The sequence below is a fragment of the Onychostoma macrolepis genome, chromosome 20 (assembly GCF_012432095.1).
Source record: "Onychostoma macrolepis isolate SWU-2019 chromosome 20, ASM1243209v1, whole genome shotgun sequence".
In the NCBI taxonomy this organism is placed as follows: Eukaryota; Metazoa; Chordata; class Actinopteri; order Cypriniformes; family Cyprinidae; genus Onychostoma; species Onychostoma macrolepis.
Window position 1 is genome coordinate 28,367,928 of NC_081174.1, and position 23,503 is coordinate 28,391,430.

General features: G+C 37.6%; 1 protein-coding gene across 15 annotated transcripts in view; it reads right to left on the bottom strand.

Moving 5' to 3' along the window:
- tfap2d (transcription factor AP-2 delta (activating enhancer binding protein 2 delta)) overlaps positions 1–23,503 on the bottom strand; it is a 49,306-nt gene that overhangs the window by 889 nt on the left and 24,914 nt on the right. For 2 of the 15 annotated variants that reach the window (XM_058754861.1, XM_058754859.1), the window contains exons 2-9: positions 18,770–18,810; positions 12,135–12,188; positions 7,432–7,929; positions 5,252–5,312; positions 2,364–2,529; positions 1,382–1,500; positions 681–822; positions 210–323 (exon numbers count right to left, since the gene is read on the bottom strand). In XM_058754861.1, coding sequence (XP_058610844.1) covers positions 210–323; positions 681–822; positions 1,382–1,500; positions 2,364–2,529; positions 5,252–5,312; positions 7,432–7,929; positions 12,135–12,188; positions 18,770–18,790 — 1,175 coding nt within the window. In that variant the 5' untranslated portion in view covers positions 18,791–18,810. Of the gene's footprint in view, positions 1–209; positions 324–680; positions 823–1,381; positions 1,501–2,363; positions 2,530–5,251; positions 5,313–7,431; positions 7,930–8,076; positions 9,445–10,900; positions 11,063–12,134; positions 12,673–12,789; positions 13,429–18,359; positions 18,403–18,750; positions 18,811–23,503 lie in introns of those variants that run through there. The other 13 variants (XM_058754863.1, XM_058754862.1, XM_058754865.1 and 10 more) reach the window with 13 other exon arrangements.

Below are 23,503 nucleotides of genomic sequence, written 5' to 3' on the forward strand. Positions count from 1 at the left end.
TGAATGTGCAAAACATCCATAATTTTAGTCAGTTTTTCTGCTTGATATTGCAAACTTATCATATTATTTTAGTTTATAATTGTAATTATGAATGCAAATGGTTTTACAGTTTACTGCATTTTTCTTACCTGTATCGGCTCATGAATCTGAAGTCTTATGGTTATTTTTGCATAAGGCTCTATTTTTGCATGCAGGTTTCGGCTATGTACCTGAAGTGTGTTAGATGTCTCTGAATGTCCAAGTCCAGAATAGGTGTTGGTCTAGAGGAACCGAGTGGAGATCGATCCTGACTTAACAAATCCTGAAATTCCTTACAGATTTGCCTGCAGAGACACACAGCCATTCGAACAGTTACAAGGACGCATTTCCAAAATGCAAACCAAAGCAGCGTTCCTCATAATTAATGCATAGAGCAGATTTAATGAGATCTTAGTTTTCATATGTTACAAGCATGCAAACACGTATCCTTTCCTCCAATCCTCAATAACAAAAGCTCATTCTCTAAGGTGCATCTGTTTTTGAAGACGAGTCCTTATGTAGACAGACTGCACTAGATCATTCAGATTTGGTGCATACAAAGGTCTCATTTAGAAATGTATTATTTCAAGTTCAAATTTCTATACAATTAAGTGGAATGCATAAACACGTTGGCTAAAAGTAGTAAAGAACTGCCGTCTTACTTGGTGGCCAGCACCATTTTCTTGCGTGCGTTCTGTTCCTTGGGTTCCGTATGCTGGCGGGCGAGATGCTCCCCGACCGCTTTGGTGGGAAACTCTGTCTCACAGGTGTAACCAAAGTCCCGAGCCAGATGTAGCGCTTCCCCTACACACACAGAGGAGGAAGATGATGGATGAATGGAGCAGGGAAATCAGTTCAATCTCTAAATGCTGCCTAAAAAATTGCATAGATGTTGCATCAATCTGTCTCACACCATCCTAATTCTTAAACTCTTCCCTTGAGTAATAGAGATTTTGTCTGTAGACTAAAAATATTTCAGACTTTTTCTTTTATGCCAGAATAGACTTGTTTCAATCTTAATAAGAGCTCATCCACAACAAATATGTAGAAACTAAACCAGATGCATTAATATCACGATTACAACCTGTTGAATTGCAAATATGCATTCAACAGGTCCTATAAACTAGATATTAAATAAAAAAGAACGAAAATATAAACAAGTTGCTCACATTTTGCATCATATTTTATCTCTGCTTCCTTTACACAACTTCAACAAACCAAATTCATTAAATGAGTCATTGTACAAACATCCAGCATCAAATCAAATCAAGACAGTATTCAATGTCAGAAACAAAAGCATGCATATGAAAACAGTCTGCATTTAAAAAAACAAAAACAAAAAAAAGCACTAATGACTCCATACCTTCCACTAAAGAGGTCAACAGTGTGACGTTTGCTGCTTTCCTGCGGCCTGCTGGGAGATTGAGTCCCAACCTGTCCAGTTTCTCCCTGAGGCACCGACCGCCGTTCTTTGACTTGGCCCTGACCCACACAGATGGAGAAAGTCCATCAGCAACACGCTTACATTCAACTGACCTGTCACATTTCATATCCACTGTAGAGCGTTTGTTGCCGTCTTTTTTTTTTTCAAAATGCTTTTAAATTATTAATCCTAAACTAACTAAAATGAGTCTTTATATTTTTTCAAAGATATAATTTAAAAAATATTTAGGACTAAGCATCACAATGCTTATTTTGCCAATGCATCAGCTTCATTCAGGCTATAATATGTATAAAGGATAATAAAGGATAAATATTTATTCAACAACCAATATTCCATTTTTCCTTTATATAGACTAAATTTCTGAATGTTTTTCTGGCAATTCTTTTGTTTCTGCAGGCGTTAATGAACCTGAGCTTTACCAGCATGTGTTGTCCCGTGTTTAAAATGAGTGTGAGAGTGAATGTGTGTGTGTGTGTGTTTCTCCTCTCTTCTCGTCACTGGCCTCATTTCTGCTCTCCAGTCTGTGTCCCTCATCAATAATGGAACCTCAGCTTCACTGTTCTCATTCCCTCTCCATCTCTCTCTCTCTCACATCCAGCCACATTCTCTTCTTTATCTCCGGATTAAGTGTCCAGGACTCCATGTCCCATCTCTTTTTCCTCTTTCTGTCTTGCTTTTTGTTTTGCCAATGAACTAAATTTAAAAAAAGGAATTTCCTTCATTTTCATTACTCATATTTCAATGCCTTAAGAAATTATTTTGATTTACTAATCGTAAAACTGTGCTTCTCTTAGACGTGGTTTCCTAAAGCCTTAGCTGGTTTAGAATTGGATGCTTCAAGGTGTATTTCAAAATTCCAAATGTGTGCATGAGTTTCATGTGTCTAAAGTTCATCTCTTACCTTCTTAAAATCCCACCGAGTAGTGAGGCATTGAGACACTCTGGAGGAGACAGGCGACGTTTGACTTCAGCGATGGTGACTTTGTACTTTGAGGTAGAGCTGAGTAGAGAAAGTCTTCCTGGTACAGAGCAGAACAGGTCTGTAGGGTTCACTACACACGTGCCACCTGTGCACAACAACAAACCACAACACGTCAAACCTTTGGAAATGACCGGCGATGGTGTTTTCATGTTCTGTTGGGGGCCGCAAATGAGGAAATCATCCATATGCAAGCTTTGTAAACTGTATAAAACTGCAAAGAAATCAATTTAATATGATGCATAATCATTCATAATGCTTTTTTATTTTGCAACTATTTCTAAAACCATGCATTGAAGCTGTGCAGTTGTATATGAGTGGTCGAAACATAACGTGTCCATGAGTTTGAAATGTATAAACAAGCTTATGTGTTGCAGGTAGTTTAAGTTTTAAAACATTTTTTGCTTTTTATAATTAATTTCAATAGATCATGTGGTGTGACAAACAGTGCAAATATTCCATGTAGTTAAATATGAACAAGCATGCATACAACTTATTAAAAATGCAACTAAAATTAAATAATTTTAAGTATTTTATGTCAACCACCTGTGTGAATAATTATGTTTTGTACATTAGTTTTTTGCACATCTAATTGCGTATTAAATAGTATGCATGTATTTATTAAGCACTGCACATGTCAGATCCATACCACTCCCAGATCCATTTACTCTGTAAAGATCACAAGTTCAGATTGAGCTGCAATCAATGGCTCGGCTACATTATTTAGCCACGTGCGTGTATTTGTGTTTGAGTGTGTGAATGTGTGTGTTCCTGAAGGAGTTTTCTGGCTAGCGGGCCTCTAACCTGCTCCTCATCAGTCACCCTAAAGCGCTCTGACAAACCCAAGATCTCTGCTAGCATGCAAGTTCACTTCACATTAATTCCACCCAAAATGTTTTGATTCAAAGTAGTTTGTATTTTATGTTGCCAAGGGCAATTGAAAAAGAGCTATTGCCGGTAGTCTGGTCGCGCGCGCCGGGCCCAGAGGCGATAGCGGGTATTTAAGCGCGAGGGAGAGTAGCCCGAGGCAGCGCGCGAGCGATCACAAAGCGAATCAAGCGCTTTTTGCGAGTTTGCCACGAAAATTAAAGAAAAAAAGACATAGGCCAAATGTCATTCTGTTTCTATTTCAACTGTAGCGGTGGTGTGTGTTTACGGCGCGCGCCTCACGCTCATCACCCAAAACACACACACAGGCGCGTGCGCCCGAGAGCGTGCACGCGCACAGCGAGAGAACGGTGCGGTGTGCGCGCGCGTGTAAAGGCGGGGTGAAGCTTGATCAAATTCCTGAAAGCTAAGAGGGATAATCATGATTAAAACACAGACGACTTTTCTAAGTAGGATCCTCGTTTCTTGACTGATTTCTTTTGAAAAAGGTTATCTGAATATTCAACGAAGCCAAAGCTGCAGTCAGTGTGAACAACATTAATATGATCTCCACTGAATTTGGAGCCGCGCGGCATTAACATATCAAAGCGTGCGCCCGAGGCGCGAGAAGCTATCGATACCGGAGCGCGAGGTAAAGCAATGATTATTGGTTGTGATGGTTGGAGCGGCGGAGCTCGCGGCTAAATCCTGCACACCATTAACTGGAAGTGATGGCGAGCCCAACACCTAGACAGAGTTTATTAAAAATTAAGCGCCCGAGACACCGCTCGCTTTATGGCAAACTCCACACGTGTGTCGATCCGCTGCTGCTTTGAAGAGACAGACAAAGATGCGACTGATATTAAGAAAATATTAAGAAACGTGGAACATGATTCGATTCATCCGCACAAGACTCGCGATTTTACAAAATACCGCGGCAGACAGACAGAGAATACTGAAATTCTTCTGAGATTATCTTGAACGGCTCTCAGTGGAGAATGACCTTGAGAAATATATGTTTTATCGGGGTTTGAACTTCTGAAAAAGATATAGTTACTTAATTATGCAGTCTGTGACTAATTAATCAATTTTCTTAATTACGACGTGAGCTATAGCCTTAGTAGACAAAAAAAATAACATTAATTGCAATACAAGTAATACAAATTTTAAAAGAAACACGAACGTCTAGGACAACAAAAACACCAATAATAATATTAAACATTTGCCTTTTCACATATAATACGTTAAAAGATCCAATTAATTTGCACATTTTTACTTGAGGAAATAAAAAATGGTCGCATCATATATGTAATTACAATATGCACTTAATTAAGCTAAATTCATTGAAATTTTTCCTGACAATACTGAAATTTGTATTATTTATTTGTTGCATTTATTTTTTATTTATCTGTGTCTTTCAGTAACAGTAATAATTTAACGGTCTAACAATGAAAGCAGTAGGCCTGTTGATTGACATTCACATTAATGCAATTCCTTTTGAAAGGAAAGACAAAATGTAAAAATATTCCAAAGAAATTATTTCCCTATAATTTGTATTGAAATATTACTCTTACAGTTTTCGGTATAAAAACAATATTTTTGGATTCATAAATGAATAAAACCAATTCTGATTTTTAATAGATATCTTTAAATGAAAAAAAGGCTAAAATGCTTATGCTAAAATATTAAAACCTCGTGCTTGTCACTGGAAAGCAGTAAGGCTATTAAATATACCACAAAAAAAAAAAGAATGTGAACGGTGATCATTTTTTGTCTCCTGTAATTATACAATGAGAATTCAAATCATAGTTAACAATCAAGACTGACGTTAGCGAAAATATAATTATAAATAAATAATAAATAAAAACACCTTATAAAATAAATTAAATGAGTGTGTGCTTCACGTGTTCTCTATTTATAATGTGGGTTTGTTGTGACCTTACCTCTCCGAATCACTCCACCTTGTCCATTTAACACGAGTCCGCATTGCGCGTCTACAGATCCCTACACACACACATACACACATATATGAACTTCATTATCAATAATAAACTAATCTTACACATGGTGATGATCAGTATTTAGGTTTTGACGAGGCATGTGACATATTAAACAGACCACGTGGTTACAGGTAGCTAAGTTGCAGTGGTAACGGAACCTGTTACATTATGATGTCAAACCAACAGATTATTATTTTGCTTTCTCTTATCAGTGATGTCATCAGCCAAAGGAACACAGGATGGCATCAAAAGAAAAGAGTTAATCCGTCTCACGAGCCACGACCAGTCTGGAGGCCAAGTCAGACACGCAGAAAAAAAAAAACCCACACATATTCACCCACACACGCTCACATCCATACTGACACCATACTGGCGTGCTCTTATAACCCTTTAACAAACTCATGCTCTATTTTTCTTTTCCCCGCAGTTAAAGTGATTATAAAATCAATATACAAACCCGTCGGATCAGGCATAAATTACGCGTGTGCGTGTTAAAGGTGCGGCAGCTTCTATTGTTCCGCGTGCCAAATCTGTTTAGCGGCTCAAAGATGCGCTTGTGTGCACGAGACTGACCGCATCTGTTCCGCGGCCTTCACCGAGTGCACGGTTTCATTCAGCACCAAAGAAAGGTCCAAAACCTTTTCACAGGACGTATGTGTTGCTTTCTGTTTTTGTGTCCGTTCTCCTGTGGGCCTTTTTGTGTGTGTGCGTGTGCAGAATGATCCTCAACACGCGACAGCAATAATAAAACGAATCTTCACGATTTTTTGGTAGAAAACACGTCTAAACTTTATACTATTGTGCTACTTTATCAGTTTTTGTGAAGCTATTATTCAAAAACATACAATATGATGAAAATCATGTGATAAAATAATATACTACAAAACTGCATCTCTAAAATAGCTTAAACTAGCTTTTCTGACAAATTATGCAATTGCAAGATAAAATACAATTTAAAAAATAGAAAACGTATAGGCTATATTGGTGATGTTATTTTTGCATATTATTTAAACAGGTCCTGTAAAACATGGCGGGCAAATCAAAAATGTATTATTCAACAATTATTAACTTTTTATTATTAGTCAAAGCAATAAAAACTTGCTACACTTTTTTATATTAGTTAGCCTACTGGTATACCGTATTTTACTATTATCTAATCTTTATAAGAAACCATTTCTATTAATTCTACAAATTGTATTACGTCGATGTTATCATTTAAATACTCTATTAGAATTTTATTTCAGTAAAAAAATAATAATAATAAAAAAAAAAAAATCCAAAATGTAATCTGCTCGCTAAAATATGTTCTCTCAAAAGCGATATATTTTATCTGTTCAATTTCACTGTCGCACTGAAGGATTAAAAGTATTGTATAGGCTAATTATTTCTATTTTAACATATTTTTGACTCAGCGGTTAAACTTGAGCTGTTTCAGATGTCTGTGCATAAATAACCAGTTGATTGACATTAAGTCCTAAATTGGATAAACTACGGTGCTCTACTGCGGAGGATTTGCCTTTTGTTCGCACTTTTTCAAGCCGTTAATCCGCCTTTTAACGGAGGAAAAAGAAACAGCGGCTTTACAGCAGCGAGGCCCGACATACGCGCAGCCGAATTCAGACTTCTCAATATTCACTATATTAAATATGTAAAATCCACCAGCTAAATCAACTGAAAAATGGTGCTTTCAAACGTTTCGAAATATAGGTTTAAAAAGTCTTATTTCGCATGTTGGGAAATAACGCATTTCTGCAAATCAGACGATTTTTTTCGTTGCGATTTCCCCCGTGTTTATCAGTTTATTTTAATTAGCGATTTCGAAACAATAATGCATTGTTCGTTATTAAATTAATTTGTTGTGCAAACCCGTAAAGGCCGAAAAGAAGTGATCGCTTGGCCTCGATTTTTCTCTTTCAGTCTCTCCTGACGTCTAAGGTTTTTTTAGTTTTTTTTTTTAGTCGAAGCCCTCGGGCAATCATTTCTTCTGTTCGGGCAGTGAAAGTGACTATACAACATCCCTGAAGGCGTCAAGTTCTCTGCAGCCTGCGTGCGTGTGAGACGGTGCTGACACGTTGAGTGTGTGTATTTTGTGCTTGAACGGTAGAAATGCTGGTGAGGTGTACCTGTAGGTCATCGGCCCCCGGTGGCGGCAGCCCCAGACCCGCCCCGGGCAGCAGTCTTTGCTCGGGGTGCATGCCGTACTGAGAGCCGTGGCTCATGATTGACAGGTCATGCCTGCGGTACGCGTCCAGACAGCCCAGTTCCCGCCGCTGCTCGTCCAGGCACGAGGACTTGAGCGCGCGGGCGTTGTGAAGGTTGATGAAGTCCGCCGGTTCGCCGTGATGGAGCTGCTGGTAATACTGCTGCGAGTGATGGAGAGAGTTTAACGAGTACGCATCCGGGTTCACGGCCGGGTGGCTGTGCTGGAACTCGTAGTGGAAGGACTGGTGGTGTAAGGGCGTGTACTGGTGGTTCGTGGGAAAATACGGGGAGGCAAATTCGGTTCCGGTAGCTGGGTATGTAAGCGGAGACGATGAAGAGTAAGCGACAGACGAGTTGGCCACAGATTCCAAGCATCCGAGTTGCATCAAACGGTAGCTGTTTGATCCGTCGTGACGTATCTGTGCGGGGAAAAAAGAGAAAAATATGAGGGATGTCATTTACACGCGCTCGCAGCGATCCGCGCGCATTTCTCACGCGGCGGAAACTCAAACCTTCCCCAAACACACAAACACACACAGCAGCTCAAAGTGTCTTTAGAAAAGTACCTGACGGCGATGTCATCTCTCCGTGCCTGGGAGGGAGTGCGTGAAACACACTGCAAACTGCTCCACGAGCTCACAGCGTTTTTTTCCCTCCCTCACTTGTCTATCATTTGCCGCGGAGTGTGTTATTTGACTATATTATTATTACTACATCCGTGCAAACGCTATTAAAAGCCGTTTTGTGCCAACAGTCTACGGCCGTTTCACCGCAGGTAAGCACAAGACACGAGAGTCTGCACTACTAATAATTATTATGGCATATTAAAAGAACGAGCAAAGGTTCCAACCACGGCAGAGACTTTTACATGAACTCTAGAGAGCCATATTCGACACGAAAAAAAAACAACTAATAGTAAAAGCCATTTTCACTAGAAACTAACACATGGTATTTCTCCTCGCCTTGCAGCAAACTCCCCTCAGAAGTCTTAACTTCCATTCCGCTGTGCTAAGTGATCGTAATTTCCCTCCATGCCATGCTACGCTAAATGAAATGAAATTAAACGATTTTTGTGAGGTGATAAGAAATGAATTTAAATACCTCCGCATCGTGCACCAGTCCCGGAAATGTGGCTGACATTCTCGCGATCCAATAACCCGATTTCCTCGCGCTGTTGGACGAATGAAAGAAAAAAAATCCCCAAAATAGCGCGTGAAAATGAAATGTCGCCTCGCGCAGTCGGTAAAAGCGGCTGAAATGCCTCCCCTCTGCACAAAGCGCTCCCTGGCTCGGATTTTGTACTTGCTGGGTATTTCTCCGGCTGATGTCGTAGGTCCCTTGGTAATATAGAAGTTTTGAAAATTAAGCATCAGCATTGAGGAAAGGGAGGACAATAGAGAGAGCAGCCTCATCCCTGGAGACACGGAATAAATATTGTATCTTCGCCTAATAAGGAACCAAGTGCGCTTTCAACATTTTTGATGATTTTTGTGGACATTTCTTTAAGGTCGTTTGTGCTTTCTTTAGCAGGGCCAGTTTTATTTGTCTCTGTTTTCCTCGCGGCTTTACCATTTACCTGCTTTTTGGATTTTTTTCAGCAACACGTAAGTTTAACTCGGTGTATTGTGTCACTGTAATTTGGATTGCACGATTAAACGTTTTGTTTTGTTATTTCACTGCTTCATAGTGTGGTCTTAATCTGTTTTTATCAAATATTTTTATTTCTGTTTAGCTGAATGAGAGACACTTGCATGGAATCAAAATTAATTGCAGATATGATAGAACGAATATTTTACGTTTTCTTATTTATCACCACACAATGCATTTTTAAAATAGGCTAATTATAATTGAACAATTCGTTTGGAAATAATGTTGCACAAAAACATTAAACAGCAGAAGAATATTAAATCTACGAATTATTTAAAGACTGTTTTAATACCATGGAATGCAAATAGCCTATTTATATCACTTTATCGTCCGCTGTATACAATAATTCGAACATATTATTATTTAACTCATTTAGTAGCCTATTTCAGATACTTTAATATAGTAGGGCGTTTAGTAATGGCTTTTGACCAAATCGGTGCTGCACGGCCACTTTTGATTCAGTTTAATTCTCTTGCAGTCAATCTAATCAACATTTATTGTTTCTGTTGTGTTCACCGCTAACCGAACCGGGATAGTGACGGTCTGACCCACGCTGGAAGTGTTTTGTGCACGTTTAGGATTATGAGTGGGGCGCGCGTGGGGGGTCATCTCTCAAATCAGCCTGTCGGTCAAATTTACGCTTTAAGAGCCACACAGGTGCATGAAAAGACTTGGACACCCGTTTTACCCATAGCACGTAAAAAAAAAATAAAAAACCAAAATATTAATAGCTATATATACATATATCGTTCCTGGGAAAATAAAACCCATAATGACGTTTAACACTTTCAGTAAGACTTTCTGCTCATGTGCAAATGTGTGCGTTTAAGTCAGTTCCAGTCATTCGCCTCGTTCTCAGTTTCTGAATGTCTCCTCCCTCCCCAGCAGCAAAATACTCGAGTCTTTAGGTTTTTGTGTCTACGAGAGCTTTGGCAGTTTTTAAGTGTTTAAAAAGCTGATGCTCCCCTTATTTAACCCAAATTACCGCCATTACCGCGGGCTCGCGCCCTCGTGCATGAGAAGGGCGGACGGAGACGCCTCGAGCGCCCGGTGTCTCGCGCAAAGGGAGGATCCTCTCACAAACATACACATATACTACTGACGTATTCTGCTTCATAAATGTTTTACCCGCAAAACAACGTGAGAGAAGGGAAGCCTCATTTTATTTTCATTTAATGGGCGAGCTAAAGCGGCTGATGTTATTTTAAGTAGACATTATTAAGCAGGCCTACATCATTGGCCCTTTCTCTGTTTCTATGGCAAACAAAACAGAAAGGAAAGGAAAGGAAATATATGATCCTTGAAGACCCAACACAAGGATGAATTCAGATTAACAGCACATTGTAAGCTAAGCTAATAAAATCTTAGCAAATATAGCCAACAAATTGTTCGTAAACTCAATGCTGAATAACAAAAACATGATAATGGAATAAAATGAGTTGGTTATTGTGGTGTAAATGCACTTTAAAGGTCTCGAGGTGACTGTGGAAATGAACCGCCCAGCAGGAGACTCTTATGAAATAACACGGTCTGGTTTCAGATATATATCTAAGGCCTCCAGGCAGACTGTTAAATTACGCGATGTGAGCGCGAGAGAACCCGTCCTCTCACGTGAGGGATTAGAAGCTTTCGCTTGTGTAGTCTGCGAGAGCTCGCGGGATTGAGCGAAGCACCAGTTGCACGGTAGACGGTCTTAATAGGGCTTAACGCGCAAAGCAGCGGATGCACATATGCACGCTATACCGGTCAGGGCTCGAGTCCATCTGTTCGGTCTGGATGCTCCTCGAGATGGTTCCACAACGTAAATCCGCCACCAATCCATGGAAAATTAGAAATAAAAATAACAGATGCAAAATGAAACTTTAGAGGAGGTGTCCATCCCAGTGTAGATTGACCCAGAGTTGCCTGTAATTGATTTAACATTGGATTAAAAGCGTCGCAAACTGTGACTGGCAGCTGGCTGCCACCAGATCATAAGAACTGTCATTTGGAGCAGCAACAATCATAAACTAAAGCAAACACGCTGGTGACTCTTAAAACCTGAATTTGGAACCATATCAACAAACATGATCGAAATGTTTTGGCCGACACTCAAACGTTTATAGAAAGTTACAATAACCAATAAAGTTTGAAAGACGAAAATAGTAGAAATATCAGTATAGCCTATATGTGTAAACATGGTATATTTATCCATTTTGCAATTTTACAATGACTAATTATTAGCAGTTGAGCATGGAATGTCTCATTATCAGAAACTGACCGTTCAAACGTTATATTTAACCACATTTGTTAATAACCACCATTGTTGATTAAAAACAGACTTTCTTAAAGAAAAAAATCGACGCTCTCAAAAACTTTTTTTTTTTCTAAACAAAGTTTGACACCAGTTATCAAACCTCTAAAATTTTGACTGCTATAAATATAGAGTGAATCTAAAATATAGTATAGTGATAGAGAAAATAAAAACGTTTTAATTTAACTTAAGTTCATACACTATGTTGAAAATATTGTTTGTTTTACATTGTGTAGTAGTAGTCTATTTGACATGGCCAAATGAATTCGTCTAGTTGAGGATGTGAGTGAAGCTCAATATGGTGTCGGCGTCCGTTGAGTAACGGCTCTCTTCACTGTTAAACACGAAATAAGGTGTTTACGAGATAATTATAATTACAAAGTATGCAGTTCTCATCGATGTGACCTACATTTACCACACACACACACACACACACACACACACACAGAGAGACAGAGTTTTATATGCTAATAGATTTGGAGGGGGAGGGGCGCAGCGTCAGTTTCAGCGCGTGGTGTTTGGCATATTTAATGAAGTGCACTAAATTAATTTTCTCTGTTGCGAAAATTTTTGGTTAATTTCAGTAGATGTTTAACCGGGTAAATAGATACATATAACATATATTTCACACAGTTTATGCCATGAAAAGTTATCTGTAAAAAGATAATATGGTTAGACATTTACCTCAAAAAATCCACGATGAGGCCTCGGTCTGGACTGTTCGGTCCTTTTCGTTACCTTCCAAAGGACAATCAATAAATGGTCAGTGAAAGACTGCAATCACAGAAACTGTTTATCAAAAACGTACGAGAGGATTTCAACTACTTGCACTCAACTTCTCCTTGATCCAACCCTAGATCTGTCAAAAAATCCGCCAAATGTAGACTCTTGACAAATGACTAATTGCAAATTCATTTCGCCCAGTAAACAAACACCACTGACCGCCAGTGTATTATTTTTCCTTGAGTGAACTAAGCTGAATCTTAAAAAATTAATTTAAATCTATACACGTGCCAGATGCGCGCAAAATGAGCGTTAATTAAAAGAGCAATCTGCCAAAATAACGGTAGAGCGCTGACACACACACGCGCGCACACACACAAACCAAAACTCACAAAACCCTAATGAAGGCCTCAAAACTGTTTTCACAGCCTAATGTAAAATTAATTTAAAACAATTATAATAACAATAATTAACACAGCTAATGTAGCCTACATAAAGTTCGTTAAAAAAATGGCCTACTAATATTCAGAAAGGCTACATAAAAGACCTGTCAAGAAGCATTATTTTCACTTGGAATTTCTGACAAATTAAAAGAATAGATTCTACATAGGCCTACAGCATTTGCTCGTTGACACAGTCTTTAACTTCTGTCATCGTTTGTTTCCGTCTCATTTCTTCATTAGTTCCGAGTCAAAGGTCCGTTACAAACGGAGCGTTACGGTCCGGTGAACTCACCAAACTCCTGAACGCGATGCTCCAGTCGGTTTTATAGCAATGTAAAGCCTCAACATCATTCCAACACTGTACAATAACCACAATAGTTCTCAGATAATTCTTAATTTAAAAGCACTAAAATGGGATTAATCTAAAAATAATTTTAAAAAAATCCCTCAACCTGTAGAAGGCAGTTTGTGGAGCTCACCATCAAAAGTCATATTAAACTCCATTTTGGGCATGAAAATGGATCAATACTCCATTATGTTCACCAGAGGCAGAGCTTCACAGTGAGGAAAACTCACTTATATTAAATTAACAGCTTGCTTTCATGTTCAGTAGGCTTTTCAGTGACTGAACATGCAGTTTGATTTTTAATCCAGTCCAGTTTAATCCAATTTCACCTAATCTAGATTATCTGTCATTACTAGCCTACTCATCCTTCTTAGCAGAGGTTATTCAACAAGATGAAAAAAAACTGTCAGTTGTTGTTGGATAGCTAAATTTATAATCCACCCTACAGTTATAGATGGAGTTACATTTGTTTCCCATGCCTTGATTGACAGCTTTCATGTTGCCATGTTGAGAGAAATCGGGAATAAGTGCACATGCGAACATGATTTTACTGTGGTTCTAGATTAAATATGAACATGTATTTACTCATCTTACCTGCACAAAAACAGATTCAGTATTCCTCAAAATGAATAAAAACAGTCAAAGGCAAACTCAGAATATTATACAAACCTGCAATAATTAAAGATGTTAAATAAGACAAATATAATTTATGTATTAATCCCATTTTATTAACCAATGTCTTTGTTACTGACCTTCGATGATCCAATTCAACCATACTAAGCAAAAATGACACATTTGGGTTTCATTTTTGTTATTGCTGAATAGTGTTGAACTTTCTTCTCCTGCATCATATTCTTCATGCAACTGGTTTGAGCTGCGCCCTCTACTGTACAGATGTGAATTTACATTTCCTTCAGCCTGAGGCATATTCTCATTTCATTTTTGTTGTGAAAAGGGCTTTTACATTTGCAAAATAACTTTTTTATATTAAAAACAAACAAGCAAGCCCTGCCTAGATTTTAAAAAGTAACGTAACGCATTACTTTCCATAAAAAGTAACTAAGTAATGTAATTATTTACTTTTTAGGGAGTAACACAATATCGTAATGCATCACTTTTAAAAGTAAATTTCCAAAAACACTGTTCACTACTAATCATGATAGTACAGCCAAACTGCTCATGTGCCTGTCAGTAGATGACCATTAACATAGGCAAACTCCTTAAGGTTTAAGATCTACTCTCTACTCATTTGTAAGTCGCTTTGGATAAAAGCGTCTGCTAAATGACTAAATGTACTACATTCTATGTGTTTAGCTTCTATCTGTCTGAAAACCACTGAAATCTGATTCAATGGCAACACCATTTTCATTGCAATCCAATTAGAACAGATAATATTCATGTGGTGTTGCATATTCATGACAATGAAGTTTTAATTTAGAGTAAATAGCATGCTACTTTAAATAAGTAAACTTGGTGACTAGGGTACTGAAGCCTGCCCTCTCGAGCACACATTACTTAGTGCAAATCAGTCAGTATTCATTCACAGAACAGTGTGAATTTATTAAAACATGTTGGAACGCAACAAAATGTTGGTTCTTTGAATGCATGTAAATGCACAGTGTGTCTGCTGGCTGTGTGTGTGTGTGAGTGTGAGTGTCAGAGACCCTGAGGCCTGTACCAGAGGGCGGGATTAGCTGTTACGTTCATTCAGCACAAAATGGATTCCGATATCAGATAGAGCAGGGCAAGAGGTGTATCTCTTTCTCTCTTCCTCACACACAAACAATCTCCTTCTCACTCACACACTCGCTCTCTCTCTCCCACTCTCTTATACATGCCGACTTTTGCTCTTTGATCGTGTAATTCCTTTGTAATCTGTTAAACGAGGTCGTTTTGTTTATGGATATGAGCTTAATCAGCAGGCAAAACAAGAGAAAATCACTTATACGACTGCACAAAAATACGCAGAGAAGGAGACAGGCTCGGATATTGTAAATATTGGTAACTATGGCATCTTCTAAGCAGCAAAACTCTGAGAAGAGTGAGTTAGATGGTCAAAGGCTCTAACAAAAGTTTCACTCAAGATGATTTGGGTTTTGAACAATCACCCGAAGTTTATTTGCGATCGGCACTGAGCAACAATCACTTGAAACATTTGTAAAATCCTTCCTGAAACACGTGGACACACGGTGAGGAATGGAAAAAAAGATGCAACGGAAAGGCAGATAAACAGACTGATGGCCAAGGAACGTTGTGAAAATACTAAGTAGTTCTGACGAAAGATAGAAAAGAAAAAGCAGAGAGGAAAGAGAAGTGATGCTATTGACTTCCTGGACCTGAAGTAAATGAGGTTCAGCAGCAGTTCTGAGAAACGCCGGCTTGAATAAAACCTTCACTGGAAAAAACGCAGCTGCTCGGAGAGGATGGAAAGTTTGAGCCGCAGTAGCATCAGCTCACTAATGGTCCAGCACGGAAATTACACATTTACTTCATTTTACAGTTATTCATTCATCCAAAACAAGCAAAAGCGATTAATCCGAGGAAGAAAGAGTAATGTTTAACTTAAAATGTGGTGCTTAACCTCATTAAGTACAAAGACTGCATGTGTTTTCAAACATACAGGTTCTACAACTATTTACAACTATTTAAAATTGTAGTTTAAATTCCACATATTCTGACCAATGTTCTACAAAACTCAGAAAACAACAAAATAATGCAGAAAAAACATCTCATATACAAATATATCACTAAGCCCCACCACATGGTCACACCCACCCGTTTGATTGACTGACTAAGAGTTCGTCCAATCAGAGCGTCCGCTTTATCGGCATGAGGAGCACTGAACAGCTGGAGCAACAGCACCAGGGAAGACGTGCTCAGAAATTAATCACGCTTTTGATCTATCAGTCATAATGAGAACAACACTCGTTTCAAAACACACACTCCGAGCTGTGCACATACTCAAAAATACACCAAATACACTACCTGCACTCCCAAAAACACACACACGGAGAACCTGTTCAAAGGAAAGCAAAGAAATAAACAAAGGAGAGAAGGCAACCCCTCCTCTCCTCCGGGAATTTTACTATTCTGCACTTCTCGGCTTCTCTCATCCCTCTCTTCCCACAATCCTTTGTGCTCGGAATAAAGCTGCTGATTATGAAGCCCAGAGCACTGAGACTCTGCTCACCTGTCAATCAAATGGTAACCTACACACACAAAAGCACACACTCAATGTCAGATACTCTGTAATACACCCCGTCTCGTATAGACATTATGACATTAACACCGTTTCTCCAACACACACAAAATCAGATGACTGAAAAGGCTTTAAATGACAACATCCATCTTCAAAATGTTTTTTTTTCTGTTCTCATTACTGCCACAAGAAATGAAACAACATGCTCTTGGTTTAGTTTTACAGCTAACTTTGATTTTACCTTTTGGGTTTTAGTTTATATTATGGTGTTCGTACTAATGCGTATCATTACAAGCAGAATAATTAAAGGAACTCTGTAATTAAGCATGTGAATGTGTCTTGTAATATTCTGTGTAATCTGATGTATTGCAATTTATATATTTAAAATAACATTGTCTAATTGCATGATTTTAAACGGCCTGATTAGTATTATAGATAGTATTGTATACTGCATTGTAACATCAACTCATTTATGAGGAAAATGTCTTAAAAGTTTAAAAAGTTAAAAATGTTCTTTAATGCAAAAAAGAAAAAGGCTCATTCCCCATTTTTGTTAAAAAGACAAAAAATAAGCAAAAAATGGTATGCTAGGGCACTTACTTTGGAAGTAAATGGAACTCATTTATGGAGGGATTAAAAGCAGAAATGTGATTCTAATAATTTCATAAATGCACTTACATTATTTTTGTTGTTGTTGTTGTTGTTATTTGAGGTGTTATACAGTTGTTTTAGGGTTTATGGTGCATGTTGTCCTGAGATGGAGTTGTAAAGTTCTCGAAACTCAAAATAGTAAAGGTTAGGAAGTGATTTACTCATATTCATGATCACACTCATATTGTTTACATCTTGTGGCTTTAGTATTGAAACAGTGAATATATTAGTGTTTATGGAGAGCCAGTCTTTTCCCTTTCCATTGTAAGAGCCTGTCTTTAAGCTTTTTTTTTTTTTGAATTAGAGAATAAGAGACCAACATAATCAATCTCTCAACATTTTTTTTTTAAATCAGAGAAACGCTTTTGTTGTGGATTCTGTTCACCACCAGGAGTTTACCCAACTTCTTTTCCTTTCCCGGGAAAAAGGGACCATAATTTTTGTTTTTATTAGAGAATTTAATACTGTTATTCAGCAGGGATGCATTAAATTGATCAAAACTGACTGTAAAGATATTTAGAACGTTACTAAAGACTTCTATTTCAAACAGATGCTGTTCTTTTGAACTTTCTATTCATCAAAGAATTCTGAAGAAATGTATTATGGTTTTCACAGAAATAATGCAACTTTTTAAACGTTGATAATAATAATAAATGTTTCTTGAGCAGCAAATCAGCATTTCTGAAGGATCATGTGACACTGAAGATCACAGTAATAAATTACATTTTAAATTATATTAAAATAGTTATAAAATAGTTATAATAGTATAATAGTAATAATTTCACAATATTACTACTTTTAATCAAATAAATGCAGCCTTGGTGAGCAGAAGAGTCTTCTTTTAAAAGCTTTTGAATAATCTGTTTCTGTATGACTCTGATTAATGCGTTTCAAATGAGTAAAAAGTTCACACTGAGGTGTTTCGCATGTGTAATAGTATCATCTGTTACTGATAAGCTTTACCCCAAAACCATATTCAGGAAAAGAACGCAAGGCTTTCTGTCCTTCATTAAAGAACACAGTAATTTCCTGAGTGACAGGTCGGTGAGCAGTTCACCCAGTGATATACTTCACACACACACACACACACACACACACACACACACTCCTGAAGGAGAGACTTTACAAGAGGTGTATGGTTAACTCATGCGGTCTGCTATGAGGTTTCCATAGAAACGGCTCTGTCCTGCGGCCTAGGTAATCCACAGGAGCTGTGTGTGAGAGTGTGTGCTGCGGTGCAGATGGGTAAATGTCGAGAGGAGAGGGACCCTGACCTGCCAAGAGAGCTGAATTAGTATTCACACAGTATGTGAACCCTACTGTGCTCCTACCTCTCACTCTCTCTATCTCTAACACACACACACACACACACACACTTGGCATACACTTTCATATGTTTGATGATGTGGAAACACTAATAGACTTCAGAGTGCTGGAGCAGGAGAGATCAATACTACTCTTCTGCAACCAAACATTTAATTCCAGCAAATATGAAATCTCATTTCTGTACCACAGAGATAAACATTGATAAAGACATTTGCACCTACCTTGCATTGTTCTCTGTCAGCAAAAATCTCTTGAGTTTACTTGCTTTAGAACGAATGAAAACAGTGAGAAAATGTCAAGTCAACATGAATCAGCATTTGCAACCAATTTTACTTATTACATTTTCAAGTGAAACTGAATGTTCAATGAGGAAAAAAGTTGGGAAGGACCTGATTTTATCTATTGTTAACTGATTGGATGATGAAAAGTGGGTGTTCAATTCCCTTGATACCACTGCTGGTTATTCTAACACAGATATGTGTTATTATGAAAGATTTTAGCCTCTATAATGTAGTTTTCTGTGTGGGTTTTGAGAAATGAAGCAACATGTGTCATCACATTTAAAGCAACGTAACACAACAAGATTCTGTTATTGTATATAATATTATTTACCAAATATATTTTGACTCACTCTTGTGATGTTCCAAACCATCCATATGATGTTTGTTTCATCTGTGGAACAAAAAAGGAAGAAATATGAAGAATTGTGCTGGTCAATCTTTTCCATGCATTTGCAATGGATGGCAACTAAAGCCAAAAAAGATGCAAAATCAGCATAAAGTATAAATAACGTATCACACATTCTAACTTTGATATTGGAATATATTCCAAGGGTCATATAGATCACTTTTATGATACTTTTTAATCAGCATATAAGAATGATTTCTGAAGGATCATGTGACACTGGAATAATGATGCTGAAAATTCAGCTTTGCATCACAGGAATAAATTACATTTTTAAATATATTCCAATAGAAATTCAACACTTTAAACTGTAAAAATATTTTACAATATTACTGTTTTTACTGTATTTTTTTTATTAAACAAATGCAAGTTTAGTGGACATAAGACACTTCCTCTTTCAAAACTTTCAAAAATCTTGCCAACCCAAAATATTTGTACGGTAGCGTACACCGAAATGCAAGTAAAGTGATTCTATCACATGTTTTTGTAGTTCAGTACCAGACATTTCTTCTTGCACTGATGAATGTGAGATGTCAACAACAGGTAGAATTACACGTTTAAAGAAACTGAAGATACATCAGAGAGCACACAGCATTAGTTTTAGACATTTAGAGAGCAAACTCCTAAACTAAATAGAAGCTAATCAGCAAAACCGCTGTAAAAAATGCCCTCTCATTACGATGCAAAAGGAGATTCACTTCCTCCCCCATGAGCTAATGCTAAGCCCATGCTAAACGCTAGCCCTTTACTGCCCTGCCCCGACACACCCTGATGCCCTTCTGCCCGCCTGCGCTTTGACGGACAGCTGTGGAGTTCTGGACCAACTCCAGCCAGCGGGATTACTCATGCAAGTAATCTCCCATGATGCCCTGCGGCCAAGCTAGGGCGTGCTGCGCCTCTGCTCCTTATTAATATGCATGAGATTGCTAATGAGCAGGAAGCACACAGGTGAGCTCGCTCAAAGAAGCCAGTCACAACACAGGAGCCCATATTCTAATTACGCGCCGCAGACCTTCCCACTCGACACAGAGACAATATCACATTCTAACACACACAGCGTGAAAACTCTCAGCCTCTCGATGTGAGCCAGATAACCTAAACACCCAACTGTCTGACGAGATGCACGTCTGGCTTTTGCAGAAACACTCTGCAAACTCATTCCTGAAATGCAGTGTCATAGGTGTTAGCGAGACGTTTCAAATCAAAACCTGGTTTTATATAAAGGTTACAGGCAAAAGCCACGAGCAAATTCCCTGAAGCCTCTATCAGTCAATCTGAGTTTAAACACACACACAGTCTCACGCTCTCAGCGAATACTAGGACAACATTACTGCAGTAACAACCTGACAAGGTGATATGAAGAACTCCTAAGCATAAGAAACGTAAAATACTACTATTATCAATTCTGATCAGACCATCTTGGTATATAATACCAGTGTGGGGGGAGTTTTTGTTGAAAGAAATTCATTTTACTCAGCAAGCATGCATTAAATTGGTCAAAAGTGAAAGCAGACATTTATAATGTTATGTTGTTCATTTCAGCTTTCAATTCATCCGAGAATCCTGAAAAAAAAAAAAAAAAAAAAGGAAATTGTGGAAAAATCACAATTATCACAAAAATATGAAGCAGCACAACTGTTTTCAACATTAATCAAAAATAAACATTTCTTGATCATATTAGAATGATTTCTGAAGGGTCATGTGACACTGAAGACTGGAGTAATGATGCTGAAAATTCAGCTTTGCATCACAGAAATAAATTACATCTTGAAAATATATTACAATAGAAAACAGTTATTTTAAATTGTAATAATATTTCACAATATTAATGTTTTTATTGTATTTTTGGTCAAATAAATGCAGCCTTGGTGAGCACAAGAGACTTGTCACTAATGTAAAACCCATAATACATTTTTATGGGTTCTGCTTTCAACAGTGTAAAATGCATTTAATTAGTTGACAGCGGTGCCTAATAACAACTTTGTTTTACGATTTATATGGCATTTTGGCAGAAACCATGGTTACCATGGTGAACGTTTGTAAGAGCTGTCTGGTTCCTACAAATGAGCTGTAGAGTTTATTCTAAACAGCATTTCTGGTCAATGTTGACGGGTATCAAAATGTGTTTTACCTGTTTTGGGACTGAAATGAACATGTAAACAAGTTCAAGCTTTAAATACCTGCTTCAAGAAGAGCAGAAATGACTGAAGCAGCGGTTCTCAACCAGGTGGCCGAGGCCTTAGCAAACTTTCATTGGGGCCACAGCATGACTTAAAATTGATTATGTAAAAAAACAAATTAATTAACTTAATTTAATAGCCTAATGTTAAAATATGAAAAAAAAAAAACAAGTAAAGTTGCCAACAGAAATACCAGAGGATGTAATATCTTCGACTGTTGTGTTGGACAATGAGGGGGTTGAGATCCACTGGATTAAAGTCAACATGACATTCACAACACATTTTATTTCCATTTAAGGATGAATTTCAACAATTCAACAAATAAAAGAACAGGTGAAAGATGGCCTGAATGAGAGTTCGAAAAACTATGATTTTATAAATTTCTTTCCCAGGAATTAGGCTATTTATTTTTTGCCTCAACACGGATATGGTGACCAGGACGTGGATGCCGAAGTTCAAGTTTACCTCATGAGCATCTGCATGTACCCTAATGGTAATGGTTCTATAACAAATCTACCTTTATTTGCTAGTTACTAGGCCTACAGTAAAATTGATTTATCACTAATCTTCATTAAATTACTGTGACAACTAAAAGACCCATAACAGCTGCCTAAAAACTATCAAACAGTGTGGTCTAGGTAACTTCAGCTGAAGAGGGAAATTTGTTCAAAGAAAGTTATTATAACATGCACTTATAAATCATTCACAAAAGCACCAAACTTATTAAAAAGTAAACAGGGACTGAAAAAAACAACTTTGAAAAGTAGGCTATTAATGGTCTCCCAAAATGTGAGATTGGTGGACAAAATAGCAATCTCTAAATATGTGTAGAACGCTTATCCACCTTGAATGGATGTAACTTGAACGTGCGAGGCCTCCGGTGTCATTCGCTTTGTTATTTTCAAAGCCACTGGAAGGCAAGCCTGCAACCTTAGCCAAAAAATTTTAACAGCTAATGCTAACCTTTCTGCACTGACAGTACATGGGAAAGAAGAAGTTTTATTTTTTTTTGAATGGATGTCTCATGAAAATGCATATAAATAGTATGACAAATAAAAACGAAAACTCGTGGTATTGCACATGTTTGGCGCAGTATTGCACATGTATAATACGCAGTTTTCGCGTACATATGATACGTATCTACCCCACAACCCTAATCCTACCCATCACGTAGCATATACACGCCAAAGTCCATTTTTGCGTATCAATACCACGAGTTTTTGTTTTTATTTGGCGTACTATTTATACGCATTTTCATGAGATCGGGTTGGATGCCAATGGAGGAGAGGCTTCACTATGCTGAATAAAGAGGAAACCATCATTTAGTGAATCGACAGCGTATCGGCTAATCTTCAACAAGTTTCACACTAAACAATGCGTTTGGGTTGAACTAGCATATTTTTAGATTTTACAATGAAAAAAATGCAGTTTTATAAGAGAAGTCACTAACTTTTTGCGACATGTGGATTTCAGCTTATGACACTTCTCGTTCATTCGGTTGTGGCTAGAAGGGATACAGCTAAAACCGGAAGCTAACAATATATTCAATTTTCTACCTATTACATTGTGTTTTATTAATGTCTATGCCAACCCCAACCCTAAATCTACACTGTAAAAAAAAAAAAGTTGAGAAACAAGCTGAGAAAACTCAAAAATCTGCTGAAGCTGGTTGCCTTAAACTTTTTATTTTTATTTACAGAGCTATAAAACATCTAAACTTACATTACAGCCTTGACATCACTGAATTTCAGTCAGAGTTTTTGTCATACTGTAACAGTAATTACTGTTTTTGCATTATTGTAAAGTAAGGGGACACTGTAAAAAAAAAGAAGAAAAAAAAAGAGTTGAGCAAACTTAAAAATTTAAGGCAACCAGCTTTAGCAGATTTTTGAGTTTTCTCAACTTGTTGTTTTAAGTTTATAAAACTTAAAAGTTGAGAGAACTCAAAAATATCCTACAAAAATAAGTTGAGAAAACTCAAAAATCTGCTGAAGCTGGTTGCCTTAAATTTCTAAGTTTGCTCGACTCTTTTTTTATTTTTTATTTTTTTTAGTGTCCCCTTTTAGTGAACTTTAAAAACAAGTAAAGTTGCCATAATTACAACAGAAATACCAGAGGATGTAATATCTTCGACTGTTGTGTTGGACAATGAGGGGGTTGAGATGCACTGGATTAAAGTCAACATGACATTCACAACACATTTTACAGTGTCCCCTTACTTTACAATAATGCAAAAACAGTAATTATTGTTGCACAGTGTGACAAAAACTCTGACTGAAATTCAGTGATGTCAAGGCTGTAATGTGATTGATTATTTAGGCACATGTGATCCAAGTTGACCCTTACGCCCTCTCATCCCTCTAATCTTCCAGTAGGAAGACAATCTTATTTTAGCTTCACAAAAGCAGTCCGTTATGCTGCTTGATATTGCAAACTGATACTTGTTATCATGTCGTTTAATGTATTATCGTAATCATAAACACGCTGGTTTGTAGCGTAAA